The sequence below is a fragment of the Mus caroli genome, unplaced genomic scaffold (assembly GCF_978045245.1).
Source record: "Mus caroli unplaced genomic scaffold, Mus_caroli_1 scaffold_5, whole genome shotgun sequence".
Lineage (NCBI taxonomy): Eukaryota > Metazoa > Chordata > Mammalia > Rodentia > Muridae > Mus > Mus caroli.
In genome coordinates this window covers 86,684,246-86,697,062 of record NW_028227260.1, presented here as the reverse complement: position 1 = coordinate 86,697,062, position 12,817 = coordinate 86,684,246, and the positions used below count along the sequence as shown (strand labels likewise).

Below are 12,817 nucleotides of genomic sequence, written 5' to 3'. Positions count from 1 at the left end.
GGCATTGCTTCAAGTATCTCTCCGTTGAATTTGATATTGGCTGTTGGTTGGCTGTATATTGCTTTTATTATGTTTAGGCATGGGCTTTGAATTCCTGATCTCTCCAATACTTTTAGCATGAAGGGGTGTTGTATTTGGTCAAATGCTTGTTCTGTAGTTAAGGTGATGATCATGTGATTTTTTTCTTTGTGTTTGCTTATATAGTGGGTTACATTAGTGGATTTTTGTATATTGAAACAACCTTGCATCCCTGGGATGAAGTCTACTTGATAGTCATGAATGATGGTTTTGATGTGTTCTTGGATTCATTTTGCAAGAATTTTACTGAGTATTTTTGCATCCATAGTCATAAGCAAGATTGGCCTAAAGTTCTGTTTTTTGGTTGGGTCTTTGTGTGTTTTAGGTATCAGAGTAATTGTGGTTTCATAGAACCATAGAACTACTTGTGTAGTCCTCCTTCTTTTTCTATTTTGTGGAATCATTTGAGGAAAATTGGAATCAGGTCTTCTTTGAGATCTGGTAGAATTCTACGCTAAATCCATCTGGCCATTTGCTTTTTTTGGTTGGAAGGATTTTAATGACGCCTTCTATTTCCTTGTGCAATATAGACCTGTTTAGAGAGTTTACCTACTCTTGACTTAATTTTAGTATATGGTATCTGTCTAGAAAACCATCCATTTCATCTAGGTTTTCCAGTTTAGTTGAGTATAGGCTTTTGTAGTAAGATCTGATACTTTTTTAAATTTCCTCTGTTACTGTGGTTATGTCTCCCTTTTCATTTCTGATTTTGTTAATTTGGATACTGTCTCTCAACTATTTAGTTAGTTTGGCTAGTGGTTTATCTATCTTGCTGATTCTAAGAACCAGCTTTTGGTTTTGTTGATTCTCTGCATTGTTCTCTTTGTTTCTAGTTGGTTGATTTCAGCCCTGAATTTGAATATTGCTGCCATCTGCTCCTCTAGTGTGTGTTTGCTTCTTTTTGTTTAGAGCTCTCAGGTGTGCTGTTAATTTGCTAGTGTAAGATCTCTCCAGTTTCTTTATCAGGGTACTTTGTGCTATGAATTTTTCTCTTAGCACTGTTTTCAATGTGTCCCATAAGTTTGAGTATGATGTGTCAACATTTTCATTAAGTTCCAGGAAGTCTTTAATTTCTTTATTTATTTCTTCCCTGACCAAGTTATTAATGAGTAGAGAGTTTTTCATTTTCCGTGTGCATGTGGACTTTCTGTTGTTTTTGCTTTTATTGAAGACCAGCCTTAGGCCATGGTGATCTGGCATGCATGGAATTATTTCAATCTTCTTGTATCATTTGAGGGTTGTTTTACAACCAATTTTCTGGTCCATTTTGAACAAGGTACTCTGAGGTGCTGAGAAGTTATATTCTTTTGTTTTAGTGTGAAATGTTCTGTAGATATCTTTTAATTCTATTTGGTTCATAACCTCTCTTAGTTTCACTGTGTCTCTGTTTAGTTTATGTTTCCATGATCTGTCCATTGGTGAGAGTGGGGTATTGAAGTCTCCCATTTCTTTTGTGTGGGGTTCAATGACTACACAAGTAGTTCTATGAAATATTCAATAGAGGAGGAGAGATAATTGGTTAAAGGAAGTAGAGAGGAAAAGTGCTAAAGAACAGGCCTAGAAAAGATTATTGGAAAAATTAAGGGTTTCAATACAGGTAGAGGAGTAAGTTTCTGAGATATTAGAGAGTAGTCCACATAGTGAGCCACTATAGTGACATCTTGTGGTCAAGACATCCTGCGCTGACTTAGGGCTGAAACAATCTGTGGTTGTTCTCGGAGCGATGCATCAGTGGCCCACTTTTGACCTCCTTTTCTTCTCGGGGGGAAGAGGCCCAATTCAGAGATCTGGACAATAGTGTTGTCTTAAAAGCTACCAACAAATACATACTGATTAGGCAAGAGGAGAAGGATGGGTTAGAGCATACAGAGGGAAGACTGGACTGAAGAGTGAGACTTTAGTATTTGGAGCCAAATATTTTGGGTGGTAGAATCCAGCAGAAACACATAAGCCAAACATTCTTTAGGAGAGTCAAATCAGCAGCTTGGTTCAGAGAGGTTGAGTCCCTTGGAAAGAAATTCATGTGTTGTGGTAATTCACCAACCCAAATATACCCCGACAACGAAAACAAAACTCAATTAATATGAATACAAGCTTTGTGCCTAGATTGTGGTTTCTCCAGGCCAAGTGCTACTGCTCCACTTTCCTTCCACCTCCTCCTCTGTTGTCCTCTCACTCTCTCTCTCTCTCCCACTCCTCATTCTTCTCTCTGTCAACTTTCAACTCCACCTTTCCCCTCCTTTCCCAATCACCAGCTCTAGTCTTTATTTTACAAATTAAGGTGGGAAGAAGGTTTACAGGAAATCACTTGAGGGTTGATTCATCCCTTGTTTGCAACCCCTCACAGGAGCACAAAATTAGCATTAAATTACAAATAGCCCCAGGGCTATCTGCACCACCCATGTATGCCAACCCTGTGGTTTGGGGCAGATGATATGATAGTATATATAAGTGACCCTAAAAACTCCACCAGAGAACTCCTAAACCTGATAAACAGCTTCGGTGAAGTAGAGGGATATAAAATTAACTCAAACAAATCAATGGCCTTTCTCTACACAAAGAATAAACAGGCTGAGAAAGAAATTAGGGAAACAACACCCTTCTCAATAGTCACAAATAATATAAAATATCTTGGCGTGACTCTAACTAAGGAAGTGAAAGATCTGTATAATAAAAACTTCAAGTCTCTGAAGAAAGAAATTGTAGAAGATCTCAGAAGATGGAAAGATCTCCCATGCTCATGGATTGGCAGGATCAACATTGTAAAAATGGCTATCTTGCCAAAAGCAATCCACAGATTCAATGAAATCCCCATCAAAATTCCAACTCAATTCTTCAACGAATTAGAAAGTGCAATCTGCAAATTCATCTGGAATAACAAAAAACCTAGGATAGCAAAAACTCTTCTCAAGGATAAAAGAACCTCTGGTGGAATCACCATGCCGGACCTAAAGCTTTACTACAGAGCAGTTGTGATAAAAACTGCATGGTACTGGTATAGTGACTGACAAGTAGACCAATGGAATAGAATTGAAGACTCAGAAATGAACCCACACACCTATGGTCATGTGATCTTCGACAAGGGAGCTAAAACCATCCAGTGGAAGAAAGACAGCATTTTCAACAAATGGTGCTGGCACAACTGGTTGTTATCATGTAGAAGAATGTGAATCTCCTTGTACTAAGGTCAAGTCTAAGTGGATCAAGGACCTCACATAAAACCAGAGACACTGAAATTTATAGAGGAGAAAGTGGGGAAAAGCCTTGAAGATATGGGCACAGGGGAAAAATTCTTGAATAGAACAGTAATGGCTTGTGCTGTAAGATCGAGAATTGACAAGTAGGACCTCATGAAACTGCAAAGCTTCTGCAAGGCAAAAGACACCATCAATAAGACAAAAACACCACCAACAGATTGGGAAAGGATCTTTACCTATCCTAAATCAGATAAGGGACTAATATCCAATATATATAAAGAACTCAAGAAGGTGGACTCCAGAAGATCAAATAACCCCATGAAAAAATGGGGCTCAGAACTGAACAAAGAATTCTCACCTGAGGAATACCGAATGGCAGAGAAGCACCTGAAAAAATGTTCAACATCCTTAATCATCAGGGAAATGCAAATCAAAACAACCCTGAGATTCCACCTCACACCAGTCAGAATGGCTAAGATCAAAAATTCAGGTGACAGCAGATGCTGACAGGGATGTGGAGAAAGAGGAACACTCCTCCATTGTTGGTGGGATTGCAAGCTTGTACAACCACTCTGGAAATCAGTCTGGCAGTTCCTCAGAAAATTGGACATAGTACTACCGGAGGATCCAGCAATACCTCTCCTGGGCATATATCCAGAAGATGTCCCAACCAGTAAGAAGGACACATGCTCCACTATGTTCATAGCAGCCTTATTTATAATAGCCAGAAGCTGGAAAGAACCCAGATGCCCCTCAACAGAGGAATGGATACAAAATTATGGTACATTTACACAATGGAGATGCCCCTCAACAGAGGAATGGATACAGAAATTATGGTACATTTACACAATGGAGTACTACTCAGCTATTAAAAAGAATGAGTTTATGAAATTCCTAGCCAAATGGATGGACCTGGAGGGCATCATCTTGAGTGAGGTAACACAATCACAAAGGAACTCACACAATATGTATTCACTGATAAGTGGATATTAGCTCAAACTTAGGATACCCAAGATATAACATACAATTTGCTAAACGCATGAGAATGAAGACCAAAGTGTGGACAATATGCCCCTTCTTAGAATTGAGAACAAAACACCCATGGAAGGAGTTACAGAGACAAAGTTTGGAGCTGTGATGAAAGGATGGACCATCTAGAGACTGCCATATCCAGGGATCCATCCCATAATCAGCTTCCAAACGCTGACACCATTGCATACACTAGCAAGATTTTGCTGAAAGGACCCATAATATTGCTGTCTCTTGTGAGACTATGCCGGGGCCTAGCAAACACAGAAGTGGATGCTCACAGTCAGCTATTGGATAGATCACAGGGCTCCCAATGGAGAATCTAGAGAAAGTACCCAAGGAGTTAAAGGGATCTGCAACCCTATAGGGGGAACAACATTATGAACTAACCAGTACCCCAGAGCTCTTGTCTCTAGTTGCATATGTATCGAAAGATGGCCTAGTCGGCCATCACTGGAAAGAGAGGCCCATTGGACTTGCAAACTTTATATGCCCCAATACAGGGGAATGCAAGGGCAAAAAAATTGGGTATGGGTGGGTAGGGAAGTGGGGGGGTATGGGGGACTTTTGGGATAGCATTGGAAATGTAATTGAGGAAAATATGTATTAAAAATATTAAAAATTAAAAAAAAGATTTATATGTTCCATGCTACTCCTCAGTGTCACATTGGTGTCCACATTCTGCTTCCCCAGGCCATCCTGAAGCCCAAGTCTCATGTGTATATCTGTTGTCCTATAGCAGCTGAGTGCCATGTTGATATGAATGGCCTATGAAGCCACCTGAGACCATGTGAATGTTCCTGGTTCATGCTATTGCCAGAAAACCTATGGAAGTCCATGATCTCCATTCTTGCTGACAATAAAGAACAAGTGTAGCAGTGGTACATATGACTGCCAACTCACAGTCGATGAAAAGGGACAGAGAATACTTCTGTGACAACCACTACCCCAACCCTAACTTCCCCCAAAAATAACAGCAAAGACAGAATACAATAGAAGAAGACTCTTGAAAATTTTGATACAGGGAAGTGGTGGCACACGCCTTTAATCCCAGCACTTGGGAGGCTGAGGCAGGTGGATTTCTGAATTCAAGGCCTGTCTGCTCTATAGACTGAGTTCCAGGGTTACACAGAGAAATTCTGTCTGGGAAAAAAATTGATACAGATGATAAAATGTAGCTCTATAAAATTGATGACTTCTGATGGGTGTGTGAGTAGAGAATGACTCAGGTTTTTTCCTTTTAAATGCTTTTTTATTAGTAGTAATTTATTTGTAACTATATGAGCTTCTCTGTCTGTCCCAGTTCCCAAATAGTGACATGGTTTATTTATTATTTACAATTCTTATGGACTTAAGTGAGGTTTTCTCTCCAACTAGCTCGTAATTTATATTGTCATATTTATACTATTTGACTACTTATTTTAGGACCTGTGAATCCTTCCAACTCCCAAAGTTCCTTTCTCTCCATATTGACAGGTGATGCTTTTACACACTGATGCTTTTGTTCAAGAGATTGGCCTTATATCTTACCTCTTAGTCCAATAAAAGTTTCTTTCTCTAACCTCAATAAACTACATACAATAAAAACATTTATGAATATTATCAGGTAAGAATGCAATTCACAATGTCCAGTCCATATGTATTTGACAAATTTGAATGAAGTATTCTACTAGCAATCTTATCTTGATGAGTCAGAAGTTCTTTGCTTAATTCACTTCTATCTTAACATATTTATCAACATGAAAATATTTTCTTAGAGATTAAATTAGTTTCTTATTTCCTAATGAACTTAAGTTTAATTGTGAGACTATAACTATCTAGTCTTCAACACCATCAGAGACCCGAGAAAGATAAATATTACCTGAGTAAACAGGAAGTGCAGAGCAGGCAGCTTCAAAACTATAGATGTGACAGAAGTTGCTAACTTCCTAGACAGTCACCCAAGGATCCTCTCTGTCATTGAAGCATGGTCTTCAGCCTTCTGGCACAGTGTATGACATACTTTTCTGTGAAGCAAAAATATTGAAGGACTTACCTACTTTGTCTTGGCAAAGCTTAGTAGTTGCCGCCTTCTGTGTCCTCTTTGTCTACAGCTCAGACAGCATGCTTGTGGTTAGTTGAGGCAATATCAGTTTCTTACCCAGTGACTAAATTGACACATAGGAAAAAAAAACTCTTTTTGAAGGTTCTTCAATGCTCATCTTCTTTAAGTGGAATAGGGGTGCTGCCTGGAATGCTCTATGAGGTTTTGTAAGACCATCTATAGTTCATCTATGCCCAATTCTAACTATCCACTACCTGGCCAACTTTGAAAACATCTACAGGAACTTAAAGCTTATTTCTATAATTAACTAAACTAGTACCTAACATGGCCACAGTTTGACTGATTGACTACCAATTTGCATTCCTTAATTCTTTCAAATAACTTGCAATTGCAGCTTTCAATGACTAGAACTTTACATTTTTAAATGAGTTGCATAGGTAAAATACCTTTAAAATAATTTAAATATACTTCAGTATGTTGTAAGAAAAATATATCTTTAACTCTGGATTAATATATAAAGATCCAAACTAATATAAAATATTTGGCTTGTTGATGCTCTTTAGTTTAAAAGTAGATTCAATAATATACCATCTTTTCTTCTTTCATCCCTTTCCTCCATTTCCACAATCACATCAGATTGGAAAGAAAGGATAGAGGAACGAAAAGGGATAAGAGAAAGAAATCCCTGAATCTAACATTTTTTTTTTGTTTCCTTCTTGACCAAAACGATTAACAACTCGGGACTAACACCACTAAAATGACAACTGACTTTCGTCATCCACTGAATGACCAAAAGCCACCATCCAATATTTGAGGAAAGGAATATTTCATTTAGATTGCTTCCTGATGTCTGGGGGTGATGTTCTTTTGGGGGCCCAAAGAAAATTGGGTTCTTGGCCACATCCTAGGAAAACTTGCTGTCCAGTATCTGGGTGGTGGGAAAGTTCAGGGCTTAACTGAAGTTCTAACTGGAACAGTTTCAGAGACTGGATCAGTGAGAGTCAGCTGCTTTTAAGCTGTTATGGGAGCAAGTTTTAATGATACAGCAGTTAAGGCAGTCTGTGGTTGGATCAAATAGAATGCTGGAATAAATATGTCTCATTGTCTTTTTTTAGTATGCATGAGGGTGAATTTTTCAGGGCTGTTTTAATTTTGTTGGTGGCTGGTTGTTCTGTTCTATGAGCATATACATTTTAAAAGGTACTATACATTGCTGCATTAGCACTTGTATTGAATGTACGGTATGCACAATTCAGCTAAAGATGATTCTCTGCTCTATCTTTGAGAAAGAAAAAAGCATCAAACTTTGTCTGTTTAGACTGTATAAACAAGTAGCAATAAAAATTTCCATTGATCATTTTGTTCCCCTTTCTAAGTAGGACTTAAGCATCTACACTCTTCTCTTCCTTCCTCTTGAGCTTCATGTTGTCCATGAGTTGTATCATGGGTATTTCACATTCTTTGCCTAACATGCACTTATCAGCAAGTACATTCCATGTGTGTTCTTTTGTGTCTGAGTGACCTCACTCAGGGTGATATTTTCTAGATCCATCCATTTCCCTAGGAATTTCATGAATTCATTGTTTTAATTAGCTGAGTAGTACTCCATTGTGTAAATGTACATTTTTTTATCCATTCCTCTGTTGAGGGACATCTGGGTTCTTTCCAGGTTCTGGCTATTATAAGTAAGGCTTTTACAAATTTATTGGAGCATGTGTCCTAATTACATGTTGGAGCATCTTCTAGGTATATGCCCAGGAATGGTACAGAATAATCAAGGGAAGTAGAGGGTGGGAGAGACATGGGAGGAAGAGATGAGGGTGAGGGGAAAAAAGGGGAAGAATCAGGTATGGGAGGAGATGGAAGAGCTGTATAGAGGGTCAGGATATTGAACAGAGATGTGTAGCAATGGGGTATGGGGAACTTGGGGTAGCAATCAGAAAGCCCCAGATGGCAGGAAAAGCAAGAGCCTCTAAAAGCCTACAGGAATGACATTAGCTGAAATACCCCACAAAGGGGGGGGGAGAGACTGTTGAGACCATATCCAGAGGTTAGGTATGACCCTCTGGTTAAGGGATAGGGCCACATGCCCATCTCCAAAATTTAAACCCAGAATTGCTCCTATCTAAAGGAAATACAGGGACAAAGAGTGGAGAAGAGTCTGAAGGAAAGGCCATACAGAGACTTCCCCACCTGGGGATCCATCCCACATGCAGATACCAAAACGTAGACACTATCGTGGATGCCAAGAAGTTACTTGCTGACAGGAGTTTATACAGATGTCTCCTGAGAGGCTCTGCCAGATCCTGGCCAATACAGATGCGGATGCTCACAGCCAACCATCAGACTGAGCACAGGGACCCAACTGGGGGAGTTAGACAAAGGACTGAATGAATTCAAGGGGCCTTTTCTGGCATCAATGAGAGGGGAGACCCTTGGTCCTATGAAGGCTTGATGCCCCAGTATAGAGGAATGCTAGGATGGTGAAGCAGGAGTGGGTAGATCACCCTCATAGAAGCAGGGTAAAGGGGGATGGTATAGGGGGTTTGCAGAGGGGAAACTGGGAAAAGGGATAGTATTTGAAATGTAAACAAATAAAATATCGAATTAAAATAATAAAAAAGGAAAAATTTAAAAATCCCATCCATGCCATTTGGAAGGATAGCATGATAAGTCCTGCAGAAACTATATTCAAGAAAATCTACTGACTATATATAGTTGAAGTTCTGGCTGGAGATAATCATAGCCAGTTTCAGAGTTGTTCCCATATAGAGGAATCAAAATATACTTTACAAGACCCCTGGAGATGCAGAGGTAGGTCCTGTCTGCCATCATGTTGCTTTTGAGATGACTGTGCTTAAGGAATGAAAAACAGCAGTTTCTCAATATGGGGCCACAGCTTCATATATTTTAGCTATTGTTGAGGCTCTTGCTAAAAGATGGCTTATACCTCAAGACTGGCATACTCTTGCCAAATCTTCCCTTGGTTGAGGAGATTTTCTCCTATGGGAGGCTGATTATAAGGGTGCTTGCAAAGATTTGGCTGCTAGAAATGTGCAGGCCGGGTGGCATGGACAGCTAATATGCTTCTTGGTGCAGATGGTTTTTCAAGATAGAATACAACAGCTCATTTACCCACCAGGTTTATTTGCACATATCCAGTCTGCTGTACTTAAGGCATGGAAACACCTGCCCTCCAAAGAAAGTGTTGGCTTTTCCCTCACTGGCATTAAACAGGGACCTCATGAGACTTTTAAAGACTTTGTCCATGCCAGCTGTCCCGATCTGAAGGTCTAAACAAAAAGGCTCTGAGGGAAGGAGTGAGAATGTATGGAATGAGGGACACAAAGGAAGGAGACAAAACATAGATCTGTTAAGCCTCATTTATTTTCAAAAAGCATTCAGCTTATAAAGCTACAAAATCACAATTACAAAGAGGAATCAATTGCTCAAGTACATGACAAGCTAGATGGTAAGTACTTAGCAACCAACCAGTTGAGTAAAAGGAAAGTTCTAACCACAAGGTTTCTTAAGGAACGTTCTAACCACAAGGTCTCAAGGCTGGAAGATTCTAAGGGCAGGGTTTCTTAACTATACTCAGGGAACAGAAAAACAAATCTCTTAAAAGCAGAAATTAGAAATAATAATTGTAAAATAAGTAATGGCCCAGGGACAAGATAAAGATCATTCCCCAACACTTTACCTGTTATGTTTTTCTTGGTTTGTTCCTTCATGGTCTGCCAAGATTTTCAGAAGTTTTTCCCCAGCCAAATCTATTATTTATTAATTTGGATAGAATCCATAACTTTCCTTTTATTGTTGAAATAAAGACAAAACCTCTTCCCCAACATAATATATTCCTGCTTTCCAGTCTGATGTTAAGACATCCTTATACTATATAGGCTGGTTTATTCTAGCATTTTTTTTCAATTATCCAATGTCTTTCAGCAGTTGTTGGGTTTTGCTCATTTGCATCTAAAAAATTTAAATCTAATAAGGCACTATGTAATCCCTGTATTTTTTAAAACCCTTTTCTGTTTATTAGGCATCTCTTTTAAAGTACAGTAGGATCTATCTACAACTGCTTGTCCTGTAGTATTGTGTGATATAATTGTAGTATGATTTATATTGTAATATTGAAAACAAATTTCATTATATTAAAGACATATGCTGTAGTATTGTACAGGTATGCCCACAATATCCATAACTTTTAATAAGTGTGTAGTAACAAAATCGGCCTTTCTAAAACCTAAAGCAGTTGCTCATTGAAATCCTGAATATGTATCTATGGCATAGTGCATAATTAAATTTTTCCAAACTCTGTAAAATGAAATAGATCCATTTACTAATTTCATTTGTTTGGGTACCTTTGGGGCTCTTCCCTAAAAGTAATGGAGTTTGGTTATACATTAAACAGGTTGGACATTTCCTTATAATTTCTTTAGCTTGTTGCCAAATGACAGAAATATCTTTCCTCAAACCTTTGCTAATAACATGGTGCTTTTTATAACACACTTCCTATTAACAGCTGATCAGTTTTATCATTACAATTTCCCAGAGACCCTAGTAGATCCATATGGAATCTAATGTCCATTACATATAATGACTGATATCTATTTCTGAATATTTGTTGCAGTTGAATAACTAGCAAAGTTAATCATGCAGAATAAGTTCAGCAGTTTTATATGCAAAACAACTGTTTGTGTATATTGAGAATCAGTAACTAAGAATGACATACAGCTCTAATTTTTTGAACTGAATCATAAGAACTCTGAGACACATTACTTATTTTTTATTACTTATAAATTGCCTTTTCTGATTTATTTGATTCAGTATAGAATGTAAGGGCTCCAAAACTTGGTGTCACTTTTACTGTGAGGGAAGAAGAATTCAATGATATATACTGAATTTGCTTGTTGGGGGCGGGTACGTTTTGTTAACTTCTCCCCCAAAGTTTATTACAACTTCTTTGCTAAAGATAATTTTCTGCCCATAATGAGGCAATTTCAGCATTAGTAAAATATACTACAATTTCTGCTAAGTATATTCCTGCTAATTGACAAAGTCCCATTTCTTTCAGAAGCATTTCAGAAACCCTTTCTACATTGGTCTTTAATTTTTACTATATGTGTGTGCTAAAATATCAATTCTAAGATTCTATCTTCTTTCTGTCTTAAGAATCTTTATGGAGCTGAGCAGTGGTGGCACTCACCTTTAATCCCAGCACTTGGGAGGCAGAGGCAGGCAGATTTCTGAGTTCGAAGCCAGCCTGGACTACAGAGTGAGTTCCACCTCCAGGACAGCCAGGGCTACACAGAGAAGCCCTGTCTCAGAAAAAAAAAAATCTCTGTGAAAGGATGAGTAGAAGGCAAAGTAACTAGAATACAAGCCATCCTTAGATCCAAAGGATCTATATGTGTATCTTTTCTACCAGAGCCAGTGTTTTTCAGACTCAGCAGATAATTTTCTAGGTCTAAATTAAGTCCTTATCACCTTAGAAGCTTATTAAATAAATTACTTAGCTCTTCAGTACTTAATCCAGTTGTAGACCTTAGCCAAATTTTATCTCCCATTAAGTTCTGAATATCATTAAGAATTTGTAAGTGGTCTCTCTTGATTTGTACTTTCATGGTAGAATGTTTTATAGACCTATCTTGTATCCTAAATAATTAATAGAATCTTCTCTTTGTATTTTTCCAGGAGCAATTTATAATCCCCAACAAGGCAAAATTCTCTTTATTTCATCCAACATTTTTCCTAAGGTACTTGTATCTGAGTCAGCCAGGAAACTATCATCCATATAATGGTAAGTTATGGATTGAGAGAACTGCTTACAAGTTATTTTTAATAACTATTGTTTAAAATATTGGCATAAGGTAAAAATGTTTAACCTTCCTTATGTCAAGACCCTCAAATGGTATCTTTTAACATGTTAGGAGTTATTATAAGCAGACATTGAGAAAGAAAACCTTCCATTATCATGCTTATGCAAAGAGATTATGAAAAGGCAATTTTTTTGAGGAGTATCATTCTTTTTTATTATTATGTTATTTATTTAGATTCTAAATATTGCCCTAATTCCTGGTCTCTTCTCTACGAATTCTTCACCCTATTCCCCCTACCATTTGCTTCTGAGAGTGTGCTTCCCTACCCACACAGCCAACTCCCACCTCACCCCTCTAGCATCCTTTCCTGAGGCATCAAGTTTCTACAGGATTATCAGCATTCTATCCTACTGATGCCAGACAAGGCAGTCCTCTGCTAGTTCTGTAGCAGGGGCCATGGAGGAGCCCATCTATGTTGTTTAGTTGGTGGCTTAGACCCTGGGAGCTCTGAGGGGTCTGGGTTAATTGATACTTTTGTTCTTCCTATGGGGTTGCAATCACATTTAGCTCCTTCACTCCTTCTTCTAACTCTTCCATAGGGGTCCTCGACCTCAGTCCAATGGTTGGCTGTATCCACATCTGTC

The 12,817-nt window shown here is 38.4% G+C and overlaps 1 protein-coding gene across 3 annotated transcripts in view; it reads left to right on the top strand.

Moving 5' to 3' along the window:
• The window catches only part of LOC147004668 (uncharacterized), a 128,054-nt gene extending 115,900 nt beyond the window's left edge, over positions 1-12,154 (top strand). For 2 of the 3 annotated variants that reach the window (XR_015047092.1, XR_015047091.1), the window contains 2 exons: positions 11,527-11,629; positions 12,049-12,154. Coding sequence is in view for 1 of the 3 variants with exons in the window: in XM_085837667.1 (XP_085693793.1) it covers positions 12,049-12,061 (13 nt within the window). In the remaining 2 variants the exon portion in view is untranslated. The remainder of the gene's footprint in view (positions 1-11,526; positions 11,630-12,048) is intronic. The other variant, XM_085837667.1, reaches the window with a different exon arrangement.
• Positions 12,155-12,817: the final 663 nt, after the last annotated feature.